The sequence below is a fragment of the Dipodomys merriami genome, unplaced genomic scaffold (assembly GCF_024711535.1).
Source record: "Dipodomys merriami isolate MVZ:Mamm:240054 unplaced genomic scaffold, mDipMer1.0.p SCAF_114, whole genome shotgun sequence".
Lineage (NCBI taxonomy): Eukaryota > Metazoa > Chordata > Mammalia > Rodentia > Heteromyidae > Dipodomys > Dipodomys merriami.
In genome coordinates, this window is record NW_027202427.1 from 3107624 (window position 1) to 3128294 (window position 20671).

Genomic DNA, 20671 nt, shown 5'->3' on the forward strand with positions numbered 1-20671 from the left:
CCGCGCCCACTGTGCTGACCCACGCCACCTGTGCTGACCCACGCCCACCTGTGCTGACCCACGCCGGCCTGCACCCACCCGCGCCCACTGCGCTGACCCACGCCCACCTGTGCTGACCCACGCTGGCCCGCGCCCACCCGCGCCCACTGCGCTGACCCACGCCACCTGTGCTGACCCACGCCGGCCCACGCCCACCCGCGCCGGCCCGTGCCCACCCGCGCCCACTGTGCTGACCCGCGCCACCTGTGCTGACCCACGCCGGCCCACGCCCACCTGTGCCCACTGCGCTGACCCGCGCCACCTGTGCTAACCCACGCCCACCTGTGCTGACCCACGCCGGCCCACGCCCACCCGCGCCCTCTGCGCTGACCCACGCCCACCTGTGCTGACCCACGCCGGCCCACGCCCACCCGCGCCGGCCTGTGCCCACCCGCGCCCACTGCGCTGACCCGTGCCCACCTGTGCTGACCCGCGCCACCTGTGCTGACCCACGCCCACCTGTGCTGACCCGCGCCGGCCTGCACCCGCCCGCGCCCATAGCCACCCTCGGATCTCCACCCGTCCCGGGAACCTGTTTCCTCCAGCGGGCTGGACGGGCCCCAGGGCTGGCCGGGACCCGCGGCCCGAGCAGAGCCGCGCGGGCTGGGGCGTGGGCCTGGCTGGAGTCGCCTGGCCCCGCGCATCCCGGCGGCCCCCGCGCGTCCGTGGAGCCGCAGCGGCCCCCGGCGGCCGTCCCCGTCCCGGCGGCCGTCCCGTCCCGGCGGCCGCCGCATGTCAGTGGAGCCGCAGCGCCCCCCGGTGGCCGTCCCCGTCCCGGTGGCCGTCCCCGTCCCGGCGGCCGTCCGCGCGGCGGCAGGACGAGTCTTCCCTGCGCCCGGGGCGGCGGGCGGGGAAGGAGGCGCCCAGGGCCCGGCAGCGGCGCAGGGCCCCGCGGGCTGAGCTGCCCCCGAGACCCGCGGGGGTCTCCACCACACAGAGGCCGGCCGGCCCGGTCGCAGCAGCCGCTACCACCGCGGGCGGGGTCCCACCGCGGGGTCCTGTCCCACCGCGGGGTCCCGTCCCACCGCGGGGCGGGGTCCCACCGTGGGGTCCCGTCGCACCGCGGGGTCCTGTCCCACCGCGGGGTCCCGTCCCACTGCAGGGGTCCCGTCCCACTGCGGGGCGGGGTCCCCACTGCGGGGTCCCGTGCAGGCTAGGCAAGCCCTCTACCACTAAGCCACCTTCCCAGCCCCGCAGCTGGCTTCACACGCAATGCTCAGGCCTCACCTCCTGAGCAGCCGGATGACAGGGGAGCCACCGACACCCAGCTACAATAGACTGTCAGTTCGGAGCTAACTTTCAATATAGAATTAAAAGCCCTGAGTCCAAGTCCTCAGCACCACATAAACAGAAAAGTCCAGAAGCAGCGCTGTGGCTCAAGTGGTAGAGTGCTAGCCTTGAGCAAAAGAAGCTCAGGGAAATGCCTGAGTTCAGGCTTCAGGACTAGAAAAAAATATATATATATATGCATAATAAAAATAAAGTCAGATGGGGCAGGAAAGTCTGTGATTAATTAACCACTCAACAGCCAGAGTAGAGCTGTGGCTTAAGTGGTAGAAAGTTAGCCTTGATCCAAAAAGCTCAGGAACACCACCTAGGCCCTGAATTCAAGTCCCAGCACTGGTGCCAAAAGATTCTTTTAAATTATTTAAAAATATTTATGCACGCCCAACCACCTATTTTCTAACGTCAGTCCTAGCCCAGAGATCCAAAGCAGACATGGGACGGAAGCTGCAAGCACATTCCCTCTTTTTTCCAGATTTCCATAGCCTCCTCTTTGCTCCAGCCTAAGAGAGTCAGAAACCAACACCAGAACCTTAGCTACTCAGGAGGCTGAGATCTGAGGGTCCAGGTTCCAAGCCAGCCTGGGCAGGCAAGTCTAAGAGACATTTATCTCCAATGAAGTAGAAAAAAAAACACAAACAGAAGAAAAAGAAAAAAGGAGAAGGAGGAGAGGAAGAAGAAGGGAGGGAGGAAGGCTGCACTTAACTCTGAAAGAGCTCACATCTTTCTGGTCCTGCCAAGTCCACCCCGACCGTCTTTGGCCTCAGAACCATAGGGATTAGGCCTGGAGTTGTGGATGACATCCAAGTAGCAAGCGGCAAGATGGAGTCCAAGATGGGGAAGGAGGCAGGAGAGGACACGGAAGGAGATGCAGGAAGTGGAGAGACGGAGGACCCTGGCCTTGGCACCACAGTGAGACTTCAAGGAAGGAGAGCCCGAGCCCGGCAAGCTGACAGATCACCGAGGCTGGGCCCCCCGTGGCCCTCAGATCCGTCGTCAGACTCCAACGCCAATGCCTCACAAAAGGAGACACAGATCGTTTAATTTCTTACATTAAAACAACAACAACAGTGAATGTGTATTACCCTTATCATTAAACAAGAGAAAACCTCAGAATGATGTAAGGCAAGCACTAATCCCAGAGGCTCGGGATGGACCGTCAGCTGCAGGGACGGGTCACCGGTGGCGTCCAGACTCCTGCCGTGGCTGCTGCGTCTGATCCCCAGAGCATCATCCAGCCTTCCGGTGACCTCTGGGGTGACCCCCCTCCCTGGGGGGCAGAGGAGACCCAAGGGCGATCAAGGTAGCAAAATTAATTTAAGTTACAAAGTTAGCTAGAACCACAGCACACCCCAAGGGCGCCGGGCGCCCCCCGGTGGAGCACACGGGCGGACCCGGCAGGCCCGGCCGGCTCTGCGCCTCATGGGGCCAACGTGGTGAAGAAAATGTGCATCTTGGCCAGGAAGGTGGTGATGGAGCCCTGTCGCCACAGCCTCATCTCCACGTCCAGGGCGAAGTCCCGGGGCTCCAGCACCGGCCGCTGCAGGGAGACCACGCCCGTGTAGGGGTTGAGGCGGCGCGTGCCGAAGTAGGCCCCCTCGTTGCCCTTGGTGATGGTCAGGGAGATGGTGTCGCCCACGAAGGCCGGCGCGGGGCCGATGCGGAAGATGTGCGCGGGCACCGGCAGGCCCGTCTGGAAGTTCAGCTGGTAGTAGGTGATGCGTGCCGGGGAGCTCTGGCACTCGGCGATGTCCTGGCACGTGGTGCGCTCGCATTTCCTGCGGGAACGGAGGGCGGTCGGCGGCCAGCCCCCCCCCAGCCTCCTGTCGGCCACCGCCGACCCCGGCCAGCCTCAAGGGCCAGCTCTGCGCCTAGCGGCCAGTGACGCACGCTGCCTCAGTCTCCCCCTTTGTGAGTGGTGAACCGCCACCTGGAGGCGATGGCCAGGGTTGTTAGCAGTTTTTACACATCCAGCCTCCTTCCTTCCCACCTTCCCTCCTCCCTTCCTTCCTTTCTTTCCCTTCCTTCCCTCCTTCCTTTCTTTCTTTCCTTCCTTTCTCTTTCTCCTTCCTTTCTTCCTTTCCCTTCCTTCCCCCTTCCTTTCCTTTCTCCCTTTCCCTTCCTTCCTTCCTTCCCCTCCTCTCTCCCTTTCTTCCTTTCCCTTTCTTTCTTTCTTCCTTCCTTCCTTTCCCTCCTCCCTTCTTCCCACCCTTCCTTCCTTTCCTTTATTTCTTCCTCCTTCCCTTCCTTCCTTCCTTCCTTCCTTCCTTCCTTCCTTCCTTCCTTCCTTCCTTCCTTCCTTCCTTCCTTCCTTTCCTTCTCTCCCTTCCTTCCTCCTTCCCTTCCTTCTTCCCTTCCTCAATCTGTTCTTCCTCCCTTCCTCCCTCTCCCTCTCCCCCCTCCCTCCTGGCATACCTTTGTTGGCAGCCATGCCTCTCCCCCCCCCCCCGTCAGGCGCGGGCCATGTGGCTGCTGCAGGGCGGCCGCAGTGGTGGTCGGTCACCCCGTGTACTTAGTCACCCTCTCTCCCGATGACAGCCCTCGGGCTGGACCCCAGCACAGCCCGGGGGGGCGGTGCTGAGAGCCTTGTGGGAGGTGTGGGGACCCCAGCGCCCACGGAGATGGCTGGGGGATGGGACCACTTGGCTGCGGCCTCGGGAGCCCCTGAGCCGCACCACACGCCACGTGCCACGCGCCACGCACCACGCACCACACAACACGGCTGCCCGGGCCGCCGGAGCCGGTGCCGTGGAGCGGGTTGGAGGAAGGTATTGGCAGTGACGGATGGGTGTCACCTGTGTGTGTGGGACAGGGGTGGAGAGAGGCCTGAGTCCTCTCCTCGTGCCGGACCGTCCGCCAGGTGCGGGCGTCGGCTTTGGTGTGGCGGGGCCTTGGCTTGGGGGCCCTGGGCCTGGCGGGGGAGGGGCACCCTGCCTGCCTGCCACCCGCCCCGCCCCGCCGCGTGCTTCTGGCCAGGGCAAGGCTCCGGTCTCGGGGCCAGGTCACTCACGTCTCAGAGACTCGGGCGTAGTTGGGGGGACACTCGAAGCGCAGGCAGCGGAAGCTGCCCTGGAGGTTGTGGCAGGTCTGGTCCGCAGAGCAGTTGTGGGTGCCCAGGGCACACTCGTCCAGGTCTGAGAGAGGGGACAGAGCTGCGAGGGGTCCCCGCCGCACCCCCGCCAGGCCCGAGGCCTGGGGCCCAGGGCTGCCTGAGCCCCTGTGGGAACACGGCTCACGGGCCACCCTGTGCCCCACACACCTGTCTCCAGCCTTTGTTTAAAAATGCAAATGGCCCTGGGCTCAGTTCATGTGGAACCCAGGCCGCTGGGCCAGGCCGGCCCCTACCCGCCCCCCCCCCCGTCGCCCTGCGCTGCCCCCTGCGCTGCCCCAGCAGTCGGAGCCCCCTGTGCCTGGAGCAGCTCACACCCGCAGCCCCTCGCCCTGCAGGGTGCACCTCCTTCCACACACGCGCCTTCCTGCAGCCTGGGTGTGACCAGCACCCCCGGGGGCTCCTCACGCCTCGCAGCCCAGCCCCCGTCCCCGCTGTCCCCCCACGGTGTCCCTGCCAGCTCACAGGACCACGTCCAGAGCCCAGGCCACTCCCGGAACAGTCCACGCAAAGCAGCAGACTGCGGCTTCCCTCCCAGACTCGGACCCAGTCTCTGTGGCCCCGGCTTCCCTCCCAGGCTCGGACCCGGTCTCTGTGGCCCCGGCTTCCCTCCCAGGCTCGGACCCGGTCTCTGTGGCCCCGTGCCCCCAGCGCCAGGCGCGGCTGCGCTCACCCTTGCAGGAGTGGCCGTTGGCCAGCATGGTGTAGCCCTGCTCCGGGCATGCGCACTGGTAGCTCCCGGGCACGTTGACGCAGCGGAAGGTGCACAGGATGCCGGCGCCCTGCGCACACTCGTCGATGTCTAGAAGACAGGGCCAGCGCCGCGAGCCTCAGCACCGTGGCCCGGCCAGCGCGGCCAACACAGCCCCGTCCCAGCCAGAGCCCGGCGTCCACTTGACGAAGGAGGGCAGGAGGGCTCCAGACACGGAGCCCGAGGCCACACAGGCTCACACTCTAGCGCTCAGTCCACCACCACCCGCGGGGGCCGCGCGGGCACTGGCACGGGCCCGGGCCTCCACCGCCAGACTTGGACCCACACCCACTAACAGGTCAGGCCCGGGCCTCCACCGCCAGACTTGGACCCGCACCCACTAACAGGTCAGGCCCGGGCCTCCGGTGATGGAGCAGCCGGAGGCAGGGCCGGAGCCGGTCTTCCCGAGGCCCCAGGGCAGGAACCAGTGGGCCGGGGACGGAACCCTGGGATCTGTGTCCCCGCCGAGGGGTGCCTCTCTCGGGGCTGGGCGGGGTCGGCGCTCACCGGTGCAGGCGTGCCCGTCCTCCGCCAGCTGGTAGCCCTGGCGGCAGTAGCACTGGTAGGAGCCGTAGATGTTGGCGCACTCCTGGCTGCAGCGCTGGCTCTCGCACTCGTTCACGTCTGCGGGGACAGCGCCGCAGTCAGGGCTCGGCCTCCGGCTCGTCCCTTCTTGCCTTGAGAAGCCATGGCATGTCTGGCGGCCTGGGGAGGGGCCAGGGCACCGGCAAAGGGGGGGGCGGCCAGGGCCAGGCGGTGGCTGCGGGGCCCCCAGCAATGTGTTGTGCTGGCCGGCTGCAGGCCTACGGTGCCCGTCGGGACGGGGGGCCCTCAGGGCCCATCCAGGTGCTAGTTAGACTTCCAGAGCTGGGCTTCCCCTGCCTGCAGGGCCCTGGGCTGAGGTGTGTGAGAGGGAGCAGCAGGCCTGTGCGGGAGCACGGCGCCTGGTGTCTCCAAGAGCCAGGCTGGACTTGGGCCAGCGTGCCGAGGAAGCGGGCGGGAAGCCATACCAGTCACACACGGCCATGCCGCGGGTGGCAGGACCACGGGAGCAATGTGTCACGGGGGGGGGTGGGCGGGAGAGCCGTGTGTGCGTTTGTGTGTGCGTGCGTGTGTGTGTGCGTGCATGTGTGCGTGCCGTCACTCTGAATGAAAGGAACGTGGAGCAAGGTGTGAATGGGGAGGAAGCCACTGGGTATGGGGGCGGGAGGGGGGACCATGCCTCTGCACCTGCCCTTGCCACTGTCACGCCTCTGCCTGACCTTGTCACTGTCACACCTCTGCCTGACCTTGCCACTGTCACGCCTCTGCCTGACCTTGTCACTGTCATACCTCTGCCTGACCTTGTCACTGTCACACCTCTGCTGACCTTGCCACTGTCACGCCTCTGCCTGACCTTGTCACTGTCACACCTCTGCACCTGCCCTTGCCACTGTCACGCCTCTGCCTGACCTTGTCACTGTCACACCTCTGCCTGACCTTGTCACTGTCACACCTCTACCTGACCTTGTCACTGTCACACCTCTGCCTGACCTTGTCACTGTCACACCTCTGCCTGACCTTGTCACTGTCACACCTCTGTCTGACCTTGTCACTGTCACACCTCTGCTGACCTTGTCACTGTCACGCCTCTGTCTGACCTTGTCACTGTCACACCTCTGCCTGACCTTGTCACTGTCATACCTCTGTCTGACCTTGTCACTGTCACACCTGTCTGACCTTGTCACTGTCACACCTCTGCCTGACCTTGTCACTGTCACGCCTCTGTCTGACCTTGTCACTGTCACACCTCTGCACCTGCCCTTGTCACTGTCACGCCTCTGTCTGACCTTGTCACTGTCACACCTCTGCACCTGCCCTTCACTGTCACGCCTCTGCCTGACCTTGTCACTGCCACACCTCTGTGTGGTCACTTTGATAATAAAAATTAAAAAGAGGGTGTGGTTCAGGAGCTGTCGCCGAGGTGAGCGGCCTGGGTGGTGTCTCGGAGCCTTGAGGCGTGCCCTCAGAATGGGCAGTGAGTGGATGAGTGGGTGAGGCTGGGACCCCCTCTGCGCGTCCTGCCCTGGCCCGCGTAGTGCTAGTTCTGGAAGGCGAGCCTGTTGCTCACGGAGGGCAGGAGGTGAGGAGCCGGGCCAGCAGGGGAGGGAAGACAGCGCCAGGCCAACAGCCAGGAGACTCAGGTGCCCGGCTGGGTCTGGCCTGGCCCCACCCGTCTCCGGCAGACCCGACCCGAACGTGCCGGCGCCCCCCGGCGGGCGAGGACTGGACGGTGCGTCGGTCCCACAGCGGCCGCGGGCCGTGGCCGGGCCGGTCCACGCGTGCTGGCTTTAGCGCACTGAGTCGTCAAACGCTTCCATCCATCAGCTGCGTGCAGAGAGCGGCTGGGTGGAGGAGTGACTGAAATGGCTGGCTTCCGGAAGGCCAGACCCATCACACCCCGTGTCCGGTTTATCCCTGCCTGCCCCCTCTGCCTGCGTGCCCCCTGCCTGCGACACCCGCCGCCCAAGAGGGGCAGGCGGAGGGGCCAGGCCGGTGCGGCAGGCGGGAGGGGCCAGGGCCGGGTGCAGTAGGTGGGAGAGACCGGGGCGGGGCGGCAGGCGGGAGGGGCCAGGCCGGGTGTGGCAGGCGGAGGGGCCGGGGCGGGTGCGGTACCTTCGCAGTGCTTGCCATCAGCGGCCAGCACGAAGCCGGCCGCGCAGGAGCAGCGGTAGGAGCCCGGCGTGTTCTCGCACGTGTGCTGGCAGAGGCGGCCCGGCGAGGCCCAGCACTCGTTCACGTCTGCAGGGGAGGGGGCGGGAGGACCAGGGGGCACAGCCTGTGAGCAGGCGGCCCCAAGCTGGCTCGCTTAGCCCCCAGGAGCTACAAGGGCTGGGAGGGAGAGACGGGGCCGGGAAGGGAGGGTGGGGAGGCATCGTGGCGGCAGGTGTGAGGGCACGGGCGGAGGCGGGCAGAGGCAGGAGGGCGAGGCGCACGGGTGGCGAGGGCCGAGGCTGGAGGCCCAGGGGCGGAGGCTGGAGGATCAAGGAAGGCCAGGCAGAGGAGGTGAGAGGAGACGGCCTGGGCAGGGGCAGACAGGGCAGGAGGGCGGAGGCGGGCAGAGGAGGGCAGAGGGGCGCCGGGGCGCGGGGGGGGGCGCTGGGGGCGCTGGGGGCGCGGAGAGGCGCGGGGGGCACGGGGGGTTGCCAGGGGTGCGGAGGGGCGCAGGGGGCGTGGAGGGGCACGGGGGGCGCAGAGGGTGCGGGGGGTTGCCGGGGGCGCGGAGGGGCGCGGGGGGTGGGCGTGGAGGGGCGCGGGGGGCGGGCGTGGAGGGGCGCGGGGGGCGGGCGCGGAGGGGCGGCCCCCTGCTCCCCGGAGATCCTGACCCTGGCGCTGCCTACCGATGCAGGCCCGGCCGAAGGCGTCGCGCTGGAAGCCGGCCTTGCAGTCGCAGCGATAGGAGCCTGGGAGGTTGTGGCACAGCTGGCCCTCACCGCAGCGGTGCACACCCGTCTCACACTCGTTCACGTCTGCGGGGCGGGCAAGCGGAGCACCCTGAGTCCCGGGCACCCCCCCCCCGGCCCCGCAGGCAGGGAGCCAGGTGGCCGAGCGGGCGCGGGGAGAGGCCTTACCCACGCACTGGGAGCCGTCCTCGCTGGCGTGGTAGCCCCGCCGGCAGGCCAGCGGGCTCCTCTGGCACGTGTAGGAGCCCACGGTGTTGATGCAGCTGAAGCCCGGGCGGCACGGCGCGGAGAGGGACGTGCACTCGTTGATGTCTGCGGAGGGGAGGGAGTCCAGCACTGCCCTCCCAGGCCTGGGCATCTGACTCAGGGCCACGCCGGGAGACTGGACAGTAGGGGGCTCGGACCAGCTCCAGACAGGACAGCAATGCTAGAGTGCCCCGCCCCCGAGGGGTCCACCCCAGACCCCTACAGGGTGTCCAAGGCCCAGGTCTGGGATAACGGGCCAGCCACACTTCCGCCACAGGCTGCCCATCTTACAGAGAGTACGGGACCTGACAGCCCACCCCACTCCCCAGCACGCCTGCACATACTCCGTCCAGTCCCGCTGTCTGCCTTGCAGCCTACAATGCTACCCCGGGGCCTTTGCGCACACGGCCTGCTTCCCTGGCACACTACTGCTCCCTAGTGTCCACGTGGCAGGCTGGCTTGCCTTCTCAGTCCTGAACAAGCCCAGGAGGATGGTCTCTGCGGTCACAATTTATCCCCTGAGTATCTTATCACTTATTAGAGTACTTGTGCTCAGGAGACACTGTCTACAAGCAAGTCACCAGGAAGCTGTTCCAAGTCACGAAGCCGCTGCCACACCCGGCCTAGGCCTGGGCAGGAGGAGAGGTCCCGGGGAAACGATGGGGACCCTCAGTCCTTAGGGGCTGACTCCTAGGGGAGTCAGTGAGTGGGATACAGAGGGGGTGGCTGGGGGTGGGGGGAAGGGCTCTGCCTTCAATCAGAGTCCTCCACGCCCAGACCCCATCTTGCAGGCACGCCCCTTGTCCTGTCCACCCCAGTGTCCGTCCCTGCAGCGCCGTTCCCCACCTCCTCCTCTGTACCACTGCCCTGACACACACACACACACACACACACACACACACACACATGACGGCCCAGGGGCCACCAGTGCCCTGTGAAGACCGGCTGCTCCGGAAACGCAGGCCCGGCTGCAGGGCTGAGCCCGGGCTTTGTGGAGGAGGCGAGGAAGTGGAGGCCAGGGCTGGGCCTTGGACGCTCCAGGAACGGCGAGGTTACACCTGCAGCCTCAGCCCAGGAGCCCAGCGTGGACTGTGCCCGAAGGCTCCTCTAACTCTGACCCCGGAGCCCAGCGTGGACTGTTCCAGAAGGCTCCTCTAACTCTGACCCAGGAGCCCAGCGTGGACTGTTCCAGAAGGCTCCTCTAACTCTGACCCCGGAGCCCAGCGTGGACTGCTCCAGAAGGCTCCTCTAACTCTGACAACGAAGGTTGCAAAGACTTTATGGGCATTTGTGCACTGTGACATTTGTGTTTGGTGTCACGTGGCCGTCCACCCCCGTCCACGCCCCTCACTCTCTATCGGTCATGCATCCCGGGTCTAGCCACACATGGAGGAACTCCGTGGAGGGCACGTGGAGCCGCTTTCCTGGTGAGGCTTCTGGGAAGGACTCTCGCTGCAGCCACGCGTGGGCCCCTGCAGGCAGGGCGCCCGGCCCCAGCCCGCAGCGCCCCCGCCGCCCCGGGAGCGCCGCTCACCCACGCAGTTGCCCTCGGGGTCCAGCAGGAAGCCGTCCATGCAGCGCTGGCGGGCCTGGCAGTAGAAGGAGCCCTCGGTGTTCTGGCACGAGAAGCCGGCTTGGCAGTTGTGCGTGCCTGCTGCACACTCGTCCACGTCTGCACACACGGGGGGGGGGGGTCGGCGGCGAGTGGACATGCAGCAGCCCCGCCCGCTCCCCGCGCAGCCCGCGCGGTCCCCGTGTCTCAGAGGACTCCGCGTGTCGTGTGGGAGGGGGTGGGGTCCCCAACATCCACGGGGAGACACGCGGTGCCCAGCCGGCCCGCAGAATGGCAAGGTACGAGGGAAATGGGGGCACAAGCAGGCCTGGGCCTCGGCGGAGCCGGGCCAGGGACGCACGCCACTCGCTGTCCAACCCTGGAGGGCGCAGACGGATGTGGGGCCAGCACCCGCCGCTGGGGCGCGGGCTCAGCTTGGCAGGCAGCGCCCACAGGCCCCAGCGTACACTCCCCTCCCCCGCCCCACATGCCTCAACGGCCTTCCCAGAAGCTTCTCATCATACGGCTGCAGCCGCAGCCTCCCTAGACCCCACACCCCTGCCACAGCCACTGCCACCCTGCTGTGAATGCCCTGCGCCCCTGCACAGGGCAGAGACAGGACCCCCGCCCACACCCCTGCACAGCTCAGACACGGAACCCCTGCCCACACCCCTGCACAGCTCAGACACGGGACCCCTGCCCACACCCCTGCACAGCTCAGACACGGGACCCCCACCTGCACCCCTGCACAGCTCAGACACGGGACCCCCACCTGCACCCCTGCACAGCTCAGACACGGGACCCCCGCCCACACCCCTGCACAGCTCAGAGACAGGACCCCACCCACACCCCTGCACAGCTCAGACACGGGACCCCCACCCACACCCCTGCACAGGGCAGAGACGGGACCCCCGCCCGCACCCCTGCACAGCTCAGACACGGGACCCCCGCCCGCACCCCTGCACAGCTCAGACACAGGACCCCTGCCCACACCCCTGCATAGCTCAGACACGCGACCCCCGCCCGCACCCCTGCACAGCTCAGACACGGGACCCCCGCCCGCACCCCTGCACAGCTCAGACACGGGACCCCCGCCCACACCCCTGCATAGCTCAGAGACAGGACCCCCGCCCACACCCCTGCACAGCTCAGACACGGGACCCCCGCCCACACCCCTGCATAGCTCAGAGACAGGACCCCCGCCCACACCCCTGCACAGCTCAGACACGGGACCCCCGCCCGCACCCCTGCACAGCTCAGAGACAGGACCCCACCCGCACCCCTGCACAGCTCAGACACGGGACCCCCACCTGCACCCCTACACAGCTCAGACACGGGACCCCCACCCACACCCCTGCACAGCTCAGACACGGGACCCCCACCCACACCCCTGCACAGCTCAGACACGGGACCCCCACCCACACCCCTGCACAGGGCAGAGACGGGACCCCACCCGCACCCCTGCACAGCTCAGACACGGGACCCCCGCCCGCACCCCTGCACAGCTCAGAGACAGGACCCCGCCCACACCCCTGCACAGGGCAGAGACGGGACCCCGCCCACACCCCTGCACAGGGCAGAGACAGGACCCCACCCGCACCCCTGCACAGGGCAGAGATGGGACCCCCGCCCACACCCCTACACAGCTCAGACACGGGACCCCCACCCACACCCCTGCACAGCTCAGACACGGGACCCCCGCCCGCACCCCTGCACAGGGCAGAGATGGGACCCACACCCACACCCCTGCACAGGGCAGACACGGGACCCCCGCCCGCACCCCTACACAGCTCAGACACGGGACCCCCACCCGCACCCCTGGCACCCAGCACCCTGCCAGGCACATAAAAGCAGCTCAGAAAGTGCTTGGTGAAATAGCCGACAGCTTCACCTCTCCTTAGAAGGCTGGAACTTTCCAGTGAAAGAGACAGAAGCGCTCTTCCCTGGGACCCCGCCTCGTGTGCCAACAGGGAGACAGAGGCATGGGGAAGGACTGAGTGGCACCCAGCTGTCAGCAGGGGGCCACGCCCTGGTCCCCCCCACTCCTGCCTGGGACTCCCCCGCTCCTACCCAACCCCCCCACTCCTACCCAACCCCCCCACTCCTACCCAACCCCCCCCCGCTCCTACCCAGCTCCCCCTCCTACCCAACCCCCAGTCCTACCCAACCCCCTCTTCAACCCAACCCCCGCTCCTAGCCAACCCCCACTCCTACCCAACCTACCACCCAGGGGCAGGACACTCAGAGCCAGCTGCTCATCCTCCAGGGCAGGAAGCCAGTGTGGGCAGCGTGGGCAGTGTGGCAGCGTGGGCCGGGCTTCAGTGTGGCCGGCGTGGCCAGGGTGGGGCTGACTGGGAGTGGCGCCTCACCTGAGCACTCTCCTTCCTTGAACTCGTAGCCCGGCTCGCAGGTGAGCTCCTGGTAGCAGCGGAAGGAGCCCACGGTGTTCAGGCAGTGCTGGCCGCGGCTGCACGTGTGCAGGTCTGTCACACACTCGTTGATGTCTGCGGGGAGGACGGGGCGGCCGTCAGAGCCGGACCCCTCCAGAGCCCGGGCCTGCGTCTCCACGGCCCCTCCCTCCATGGCGCTGCCCGGCCTTGCCACGGGCCAAGCACCAGAGGGGCGGGGAGTGGACGGAGCCCCCTAGAGGCAGCACGGCTGGGGAGGACGGTGAGGCCAGTGCAGGATGCGGGAGAGGGCGCCAGCAGACGCTGGGCTGAGCCGGGCTGATCTCAGAAGGACCTCGGAGCAAGAAGTTGAAGGGCTGACACAGTCCAAGCAGAGGACGGCGTGGGAGACCCGCAGGTGTGGCCGAGGGTGAGAAGGGAGAACGTGAGCGAGGCCGGGCCAGGGTGCAGGACGGGAGCCACAGAAGGTTCCGGGCTGGGGAAGGACCGGGGGGAAGGAGATGGGCAGGCAGGAGAGGGCGGCGGCTGGAGGTGCAGTGTGAGGCCGTGGATGCACTGGAAAGCCAGAACCAAGCTGCATCGGCAGAGGAGGTGAGGGCCGGGGAGAGAGCCGAGAGCCCAGGACTGTGGGCTGAGAGGAGGGACAGTGCTGGGGCCCACGGGGAGGCGCGGGAGCCCCAGGGCGGGGAGTGCAAGGGTCAGAGGTCAGCAGAGGCCCAGGGGGAAATGCTCATCGGAGGGCTGAGGTCACTGGAGGGAGAGACAACCTGGAGACCAGGGCCAGGGCCACCCTCCAGCCCCTCCACAGATAAGAAGCTGGGAGGGAGAGGCCAGCTGAGAAGGGGGATGGCTGGGGAGCAAAGGTCAGCAGCCCGTGGCCCCAGCCATGATGCAGGATGGGGGGAGGGGGTCGGAGCCATGGCCTCATCCTCCTGCAGCAGCAGAGGGTGCTAGACAGCTGTGAATGGGCAGAATGGGCACCGGCACAACACACCAGCCCGGCTGGCCCCAGAAGCACCCTCCACCCCCCACCCCCCGGCCCCCAGGAGCCATCACAAGGGAGAGCACGGCCAAGCCTCTCTGGGAACCGGCAGCCCCACGGTCCCACAGGACCCCGCGTCAGGTAGGGAAGCCAGCCTCTCAGGCACAGGGGGCCCAGACAGCCGGGAAGCTGCCAGGGTGGAGGGCAGCGCGCTGGTGTCTGCAGGGAGCCCTGGACAGCCATTCACGGCCATTCACGGCCGTTGAGCTGCGGGAGCCCAGGGGGCTGGAGCTGCTCCCCTCCCCCCTCCCCTCCCTTCTGCTCCCCTCCCCTCCCCTCATGGCTGCCCTTCAGGGGCTGCTGGGACATGCCAGACAGCGCGCCACAGCTGACAGCAAAATCCCGTCCATGTCCTTTGCACGGACCCACTGGGGCCGGGGGGGGGGCCCTTCCACGCCGTCTGGAGGTGGCGCCCCCACGGCTGAGAACGTGGCCGAGCTGAGTGAGGCCCTCCTCTCTCACCTTCGGGCTGACTACACGTGTGGGACACGCAGGCATTGCCACGGACGCCACTGCACCTGGCAGGAATGGGCTGCAGCCCCGCAGGTGAGAGCCTGATCTCCAGGCCTCCGGCAGCCGCACCCCCAGGCGCCGCACCCCAGAGAAGGAGCTCGCGGGCCTGGCAGCCTCCGCTTTCCCTTCCCCACAGGCACACACAGACCCGGCCCACCCGGATGAGCTGCCCACGGCCACAAGCACATTGGGAGGCCATGTTGTGCCCACCGCTGAGGCCTGGGCAAACATGTCTGCAGGGCCGCGTGGCCCGGTCCAGCGGCCTGGCTGCCCAGCGATGGAGGAGGCAGGGAATGTCCGGGCTGGACATGGTCCCCAAGCACAGAGAAGACAGACGAGGCTCTGGCCGCATGCCCTGCGCACCCTGCACCGGCCCTACCCCACACCCCGAGCTGCTCCGCCCGCCCCACAGCGTCCTGTGCGTGCTGGACAGGGTCAGGCCCAACGCCCGCCTCCCCAGAGTGCCCCACGCTGGTGTGACTCCTCCCCCTGCCTGTCCCTGCTGTTGTTCCCAGGCTACTGAGGCCCCGGGCCAGGCCTGTGGCCCCTGCTGGCTTAGGCGTCCCCGGTGAGAGCGCTGTGAATCCTAGCTGCAGACGCCCACAGGAGCCCCACATGGACACAGAGAGACAGAACGGGATAGCTGCTTCCCAGCCCTGACCCTGCCACACACAGGCCGGGCATGGGTGCCCAGCCCTCACAGAGGCTCAGAGAGGCGTGCTCCACTGCCACGCGCCAGTCCAGAGCCAGCTGGACCCAGCACCTGCCCACGCGCCCCAGGGTCCACGTACCTCTAAGGACCACCAAGCCGTGAGCCAATGGCTCACTGTGCCTCCGGCCCCGCACCGCCCATCTACGCCCCACAGTCCTGGGACGGCTGAGGAAATCACAGCGGGGATGAGACATTGTCCACAGCTCAGGACTGCCAGGCACAAGATGCCAGGCACGCCCCCCCCCCAGCCTCCAGACCCCTCACGCTGCCCTGCTCCCATCTGACCTCGTCCCTGCCCAGCCAGGACGCACACCCAGGCACGCTCCTGGGAAAAGCAGCTCCCGGAGAGAAGCAGGTGGGACAAAACGACAAGACGTGGAGACAGGAGGGGACACGGGACACGGGTCGCTGGGCTGGCGTGCACAGGGCCGGCCCTTTAGCTTGTGGCAGTGTGGCGGGCTTGGCGTGGAGCGGAGGGCGGGCCGTGGCGGGGTGCAGCGGGGGCTCTCGCTTACCCACACACTTCCTGTGCGCATTGAGGATAAAGCCCTCGGCACACAGCACTGTGTGGTTGACACAGTAGAAGGATCCCAGGGTGTTCACACAGAACTGCCGCCGGCTACAATCATGAGCGCCCGTCAGACACTCATCTTGGTCTAGTGGCAGCCAATGGGGGGGGGAGAGGGAAAAGCAGAAGGGCTGTTAGAGGGGCGTGGCCTGGGGAGCTTCGGGTGGGGCAGGGAGGGGCCGGGCTGCCCGGGACCTCCCAGCCCACCTGAGGGGCAGCTAGGCCTTAGAACCAAGTCTGCCACCCATGTCAGGACTAGGCCCCCCTCCCTCCCCCAGAAAGGATGCGGAGCGGCGAGCGAGTCTCAGGAGGCCAGGCTGTCCACCCTCCCTCACACAGTGGGCAGGACCAGACACGGCCTCCCCCCCACCTACGTCTGTGTCCATCCACAGCGGCCAAGTTGTGAACTCGAGATTAAGGGGCAAGGCTGGAGAGAAGGGGTTACCAAGGGAGCTGGAGGGAGGGTGGGCAGGTGTTAGGAAGTTTCCAGGGAAACTCCGAATCTGGAACGAGTTTAGAAGTTCTTGAGCTTTTCCTGGTTGGTAACGCATTTGAGGATCGCAAACACAGCAGAGCAGAGCGGGACTGCCCCGCGGGCAGGGCTGCGTGCGTGCTCTCCTGCGGGCTCGCGCCCCACAGCTCTTACTACAGGCCCCGGAGGAGGACGGGTGGCTTGCAGAGAGTGGACGCTGGCCACGCCTCGTGGTCAGCTGGACAGAAGGCACAGCTTCACCTGCGTCTGCCCCCACCACTGGGGAGAAAAGCCTGCCAGGCACCACTGTGTGTGTGCCTTGGCAGGGCTGCAGCACCCCTGGTGTTGGATGGTCCAGGGCAAGATGTGGATTTGAGCATCTGGGAGGGAGGTGACTATCCTGGGCACACCTGACTGGAATCCCTGAAACTACCCCCTGGGTGCGCAGGCGAGAGGGAGGGCCGCTGCGGGGTGCAGCTGTCATGTGACCACATCGGCTCCTCCTGCCCTTCCTCCACCCAGGGCTCACCCAGGGCTGAGCAGCCTGGCCACACAGACAGGGGACAGGGACGGCCTCACAGGCAAGTGTGGCCAAAGAGAGCCACGGAGTCCTGGTTGGGAGCCCTGGTGGCTCACATCTGCAATCCTAGCTACTTAAGAAGCTGAGGTCTGAGGATTGCGGTTCAAAGTCAGCCCAAGCAGGAAAGTCTGGGAAACTCTTATCTCTAATTAACCACCAAAAAGTTGAAGTGGAGCTGTGGTTTGAGTGGTAGAATGCCAGCCTTGAGCTAAAAAGCTAAGGGACAGCACCCAGGCTATAAGTGCAAGCCCCAGTACAGGAAGGAAGGAAGGAAGGAAGGAAGGAAGGAAGGGAGGAACTCGCAGGCCCGGCTGGGCCTCCTGGGGCACGGGAGGCAGTCACAATGGATATGTGTGGCCAGATCTGCAGGTGACCTGCATTCCTGTCCAAGCTTGAGAAACTGCTTGGGACACAGCTGAGCAATCCGTGGCAAGCATGTAGGTGGCTCCTCTGGGCTCCACCACAGCAGCCAGACCACACACACGGTGAGTCTGGGTCCTGACCACCTGACCGCCCGACTGAAGCCCCACCCCAGGTCGGCCGGGTTTGCGTGCGTGAGGGGGGCCCAGAGTCCTCACCTTCACAGGACACACCATCCGCCATAATGGCATAGCCCGGGAAGCAGGAGCACATGGCGGAGCCCCCGATGATTCTGCACACCTGCCTGCAGGGCCCGTTGTCTGGGGGGAACCACAGGCGGTCAGAGGCCCCGCCGTGGCCTGGGCCACACAGCTGGCCCCCAGCCCCAGAGGGGCCGGGGCCGTGCTGGAGCCCAGCACCCCGTGGAGGACGCCCCTCCCCCGCCGTGGCCTGGGTCACACAGCTGGCCCCCAGCCCCAGTGGGGCCGGGGCCGTGCCGAGCCCAGCACCCCGTGGAGGATGCCCCTCCCCCGCCGTGGCCTGGGCCACACAGCTGGCCCCCAGCCCCAGCTGGTCCAGGGCCGTGCTGGAGCCCAGCACCCCGTGGAGGACGCCCCTCCACTCACCTTTGCAGGTGTTGGGCTGTGGCACCGGCATGGGGATGGAATTGGAGGCCGCGGGGGCCGGCTCTGGCCTGGGTGCAGGCTCTGGCGCCACGTCCGGCTGCCGGGGTTCTCCATCTGGCATGGGCAGACAGTAAGGGGAGGCTCCCATCCTCCACCAGGCCTTCTCACGCCTGGGTACCACACCGTCCCCCACCCCCATCTTACAGGAGAAACTGAGGCTCAGACTGCAGAGTAGCTCAGGCAAGAATCATCTCCCAGCTAGGTGGGTCGGAGAGGGGTGGAGGAGAGAAAAGTCCACACCAACAATGACTCCATCCTGGGCAGCCCAGCAGGGGGAGCTCCGGGACAGAGCCGCCAGCATTCCCAGGGCTCCGTGCCTTTAGCAGAGCACATCCCCATCCCCACCGCGGGCAGCACAGCCCCTCCCCTCACCTGGAAGGCAGGAGCGGCCATCGTCCTGCAGCGAGAAGCCAGGAAAGCAGGCACAGCGGTAGGAGCCCACGGTGTTGATGCACAGGTGCTGGCACAGCTCTCCGGGGAGCAGCAGGCACTCATCCTGGTCATCGCCGGGCAGGCTGTTGGGCAGCTCAGCCTCTGTGCCCAGTGTCAGGGCCTCGCGGCTCACCACCTCCGCCTCTGAAACTGCAGTGGCGGTCAGCAGCCAGGACGGAGCCAGGTTGGCCAGAACCGGTGGTAGAGTGCACAAGCCCCATGAACCAGTGTAGGTCTGCCAGTCAGTGAGGTTGGGTGGATAGATGGATCAGTGAGTGAATGGATGGGTAGATAGATGAATGAATTGATGAATGGATGGATAGACATGGATGGATGGATGGAATGGATGAGTGAATAGGTGGGTGGATAGGTGGATGGGTGGATAATGGATGGGTGGATGGAAGGAAGGGTGGGTGGATGGATGGGTGGGTGGATGAGTGGATGGATGGATGATGAATAGGTGGATGGATGGGTGGATGAACAGATGGGTAGGTGGGTGGGTGGATGGGTGATGGGTAGGTGGATGGATGGATGGATGGGTAGATGAGTGGATGATTGGATGGATGGATTAGTAGCTGTGGAAGAAGACAGAAGCTGGGAGGGTGGTAAGGAAGTGCAAAGGTAATGGGTGGAGGATGGGCTCATGGTGGAGTAGATGGTGAGAACCTCATTTCAGAAGTAAAAAGGTAAAGGCCACAGGGAGTGGCCTCAGCACTCCCTGGAGAGAAGAGCTTGTTCCACAAACTGGTGACAGTGGAACCAAAGTCCCCACAGAGGCTACCTGCCCTTGGCTCCTCCCACCCACCCTTGGCTCCTCCTACTCACCCTTGGCCCCTCCCACCCACCCTTGGCCCCTCCCACCTGCCCATGGCTTCCTCCTACCTGCCCTTTGTTTCCTCCCACCCACCCTAGGCTCCTCCCACCCACCCTAGGCTCCTCCCACCCACCCTAGGCTCCTCCCACCCGCCCTTGGCTCCTCCCACCTGCCCCACACGCCCTCTGGGGAAGACCTCACTCACCTCTCCGAGGGGCAGCCTGGGGCTCTGGGGGCTGGCGGACCTCAGGCACCATGAGGGGGTCTTCGCCCTCACAGCAGGAGAGCATGACGTGGTTACAGGGGTAGCCCAGGTTGGGGTTGGACTCGCAGGACTGGCCCTCGGCCCTCACTCTCAGTCCCAGGCCACAGCAGTCACAGCATTGCTGTGGGAGACGCCGGCCATCACTCCCTGCCCGTGCCGGGAGGGGCTGGTGAAGTTTGGGCTGTTTGCTTTTGTTTTATTTTGGTGGTACTGGGGTTTGAACTCAGGGCCTTGTGATTTCTAAGCAAGTGCTGTACCACTTACGCCACCAGCTCTTTTGCTTTCGGTTAATTTTCAGGTAGGCTCTTATGCTTTTCCTTTGGCTGGCCAGGACCAAGATCTTCCTATATATGTTTCCTACATAGCTGGGATGACAGGCACACACTACTGTACCCACCTTGTTGGTTGAGTTGGGGTTTGCTAGGGTTGGTTTGTTTTAACCTGAACTATGCCTCCCAAGTAGCTGGGATCCCAAGCATATCCTACTATGCCTGGCAAGGGCGCGGTTCAGTGTAGTCTGGTCCCCTCTGCCCACCTGCCTATCCTGTCTCAGGGCTGGAGCTCTACCTCTATGTCCCAGGCCTAATACAGCGCGGGGCTATGCTCGTCTCCATCAATAAATAAATAATGTCCCTCTGCAGAAAGCACTGGGGACGCACCCGCAGCAGCGCAGCGTGTCTGTCCCACCCTGACCAGCAGCGCAGCGTGTCTGTCCCACCCTGACCAGCAGCACAGCGTGTCTGTCCCACCCTGACCAGCAGTGCAGTGTGTCTGTCCCACCCTGACCAGCAGCGCAGTGTCTGTCCCACCCTGACCAGCAGCGCAGGTGTCCCACCCTGACCAGCAGCGCAGTGTCTGTCCCACCCTGACCAGCAGCACAGCGTGTCTGTCCCACCCTGACCAGCAGCGCAGCGTGTCTCCATCCTAGCCAGGCCAGCCGGAAGCCAGCACCCCTTCCTTCACTGGGTAGTTTCCAAGAGAGCTTTTCATGGGGACCAACTACCACAAAGTTCATCCTTTCTGCCCTTCACATCTCCTTTCATGAGAACATTCGGGTGGCTGGCGCTTTTGCAGCCATATTGGGTCATGAAATGACTTGAGATAGAAGCTGCAAGCTGAGGACTGTTGAACAGAAAGCCGGGTCCCTGAAGACGCTGCGTGGCCTTACACCGGCTCAGACAGGTGTAACAGCTCCAGTTACTGACTCTCCCTCCCGTCCACAGTGCTCGCAGGACCTCTGGGGCCCCAAAGCTGCTAAGCGCCCGCGTCCCTGCCCCAGCGGCTGAGGGCTGCGCACTGCGCTTCTCTGGCTCAGGCCAGAGGGAAGCCAACGTCCTGTTCAGGGATTTCCACCGCCTGTGGCCAAACTTGTCACCCGGGCCGCACGGACCTCCT

General features: G+C 65.8%; 1 protein-coding gene across 2 annotated transcripts in view; it reads right to left on the bottom strand.

The window, feature by feature from the left end:
- Positions 1-2345: 2345 nt before the first annotated feature.
- The window catches only part of LOC138822738 (fibulin-2-like), a 44980-nt gene continuing 26654 nt past the window's right edge, over positions 2346-20671 (bottom strand). Inside the window, exons 5-18 of one of the 2 annotated variants that reach the window (XM_070015656.1) lie at positions 19217-19397; positions 18138-18347; positions 17706-17819; positions 17298-17399; positions 15615-15755; positions 12794-12928; positions 10407-10544; positions 8795-8938; positions 8564-8692; positions 7839-7964; positions 5691-5807; positions 5106-5234; positions 4334-4457; positions 2346-3101 (exon numbers count right to left, since the gene is read on the bottom strand). In XM_070015656.1, the coding sequence (XP_069871757.1) occupies positions 2744-3101; positions 4334-4457; positions 5106-5234; positions 5691-5807; positions 7839-7964; positions 8564-8692; positions 8795-8938; positions 10407-10544; positions 12794-12928; positions 15615-15755; positions 17298-17399; positions 17706-17819; positions 18138-18347; positions 19217-19397 (2148 nt within the window). In that variant the 3' untranslated portion in view covers positions 2346-2743. The remainder of the gene's footprint in view (positions 3102-4333; positions 4458-5105; positions 5235-5690; positions 5808-7838; positions 7965-8563; positions 8693-8794; positions 8939-10406; positions 10545-12793; positions 12929-15614; positions 15756-17297; positions 17400-17705; positions 17820-18137; positions 18348-19216; positions 19398-20671) is intronic. The other variant, XM_070015657.1, reaches the window with a different exon arrangement.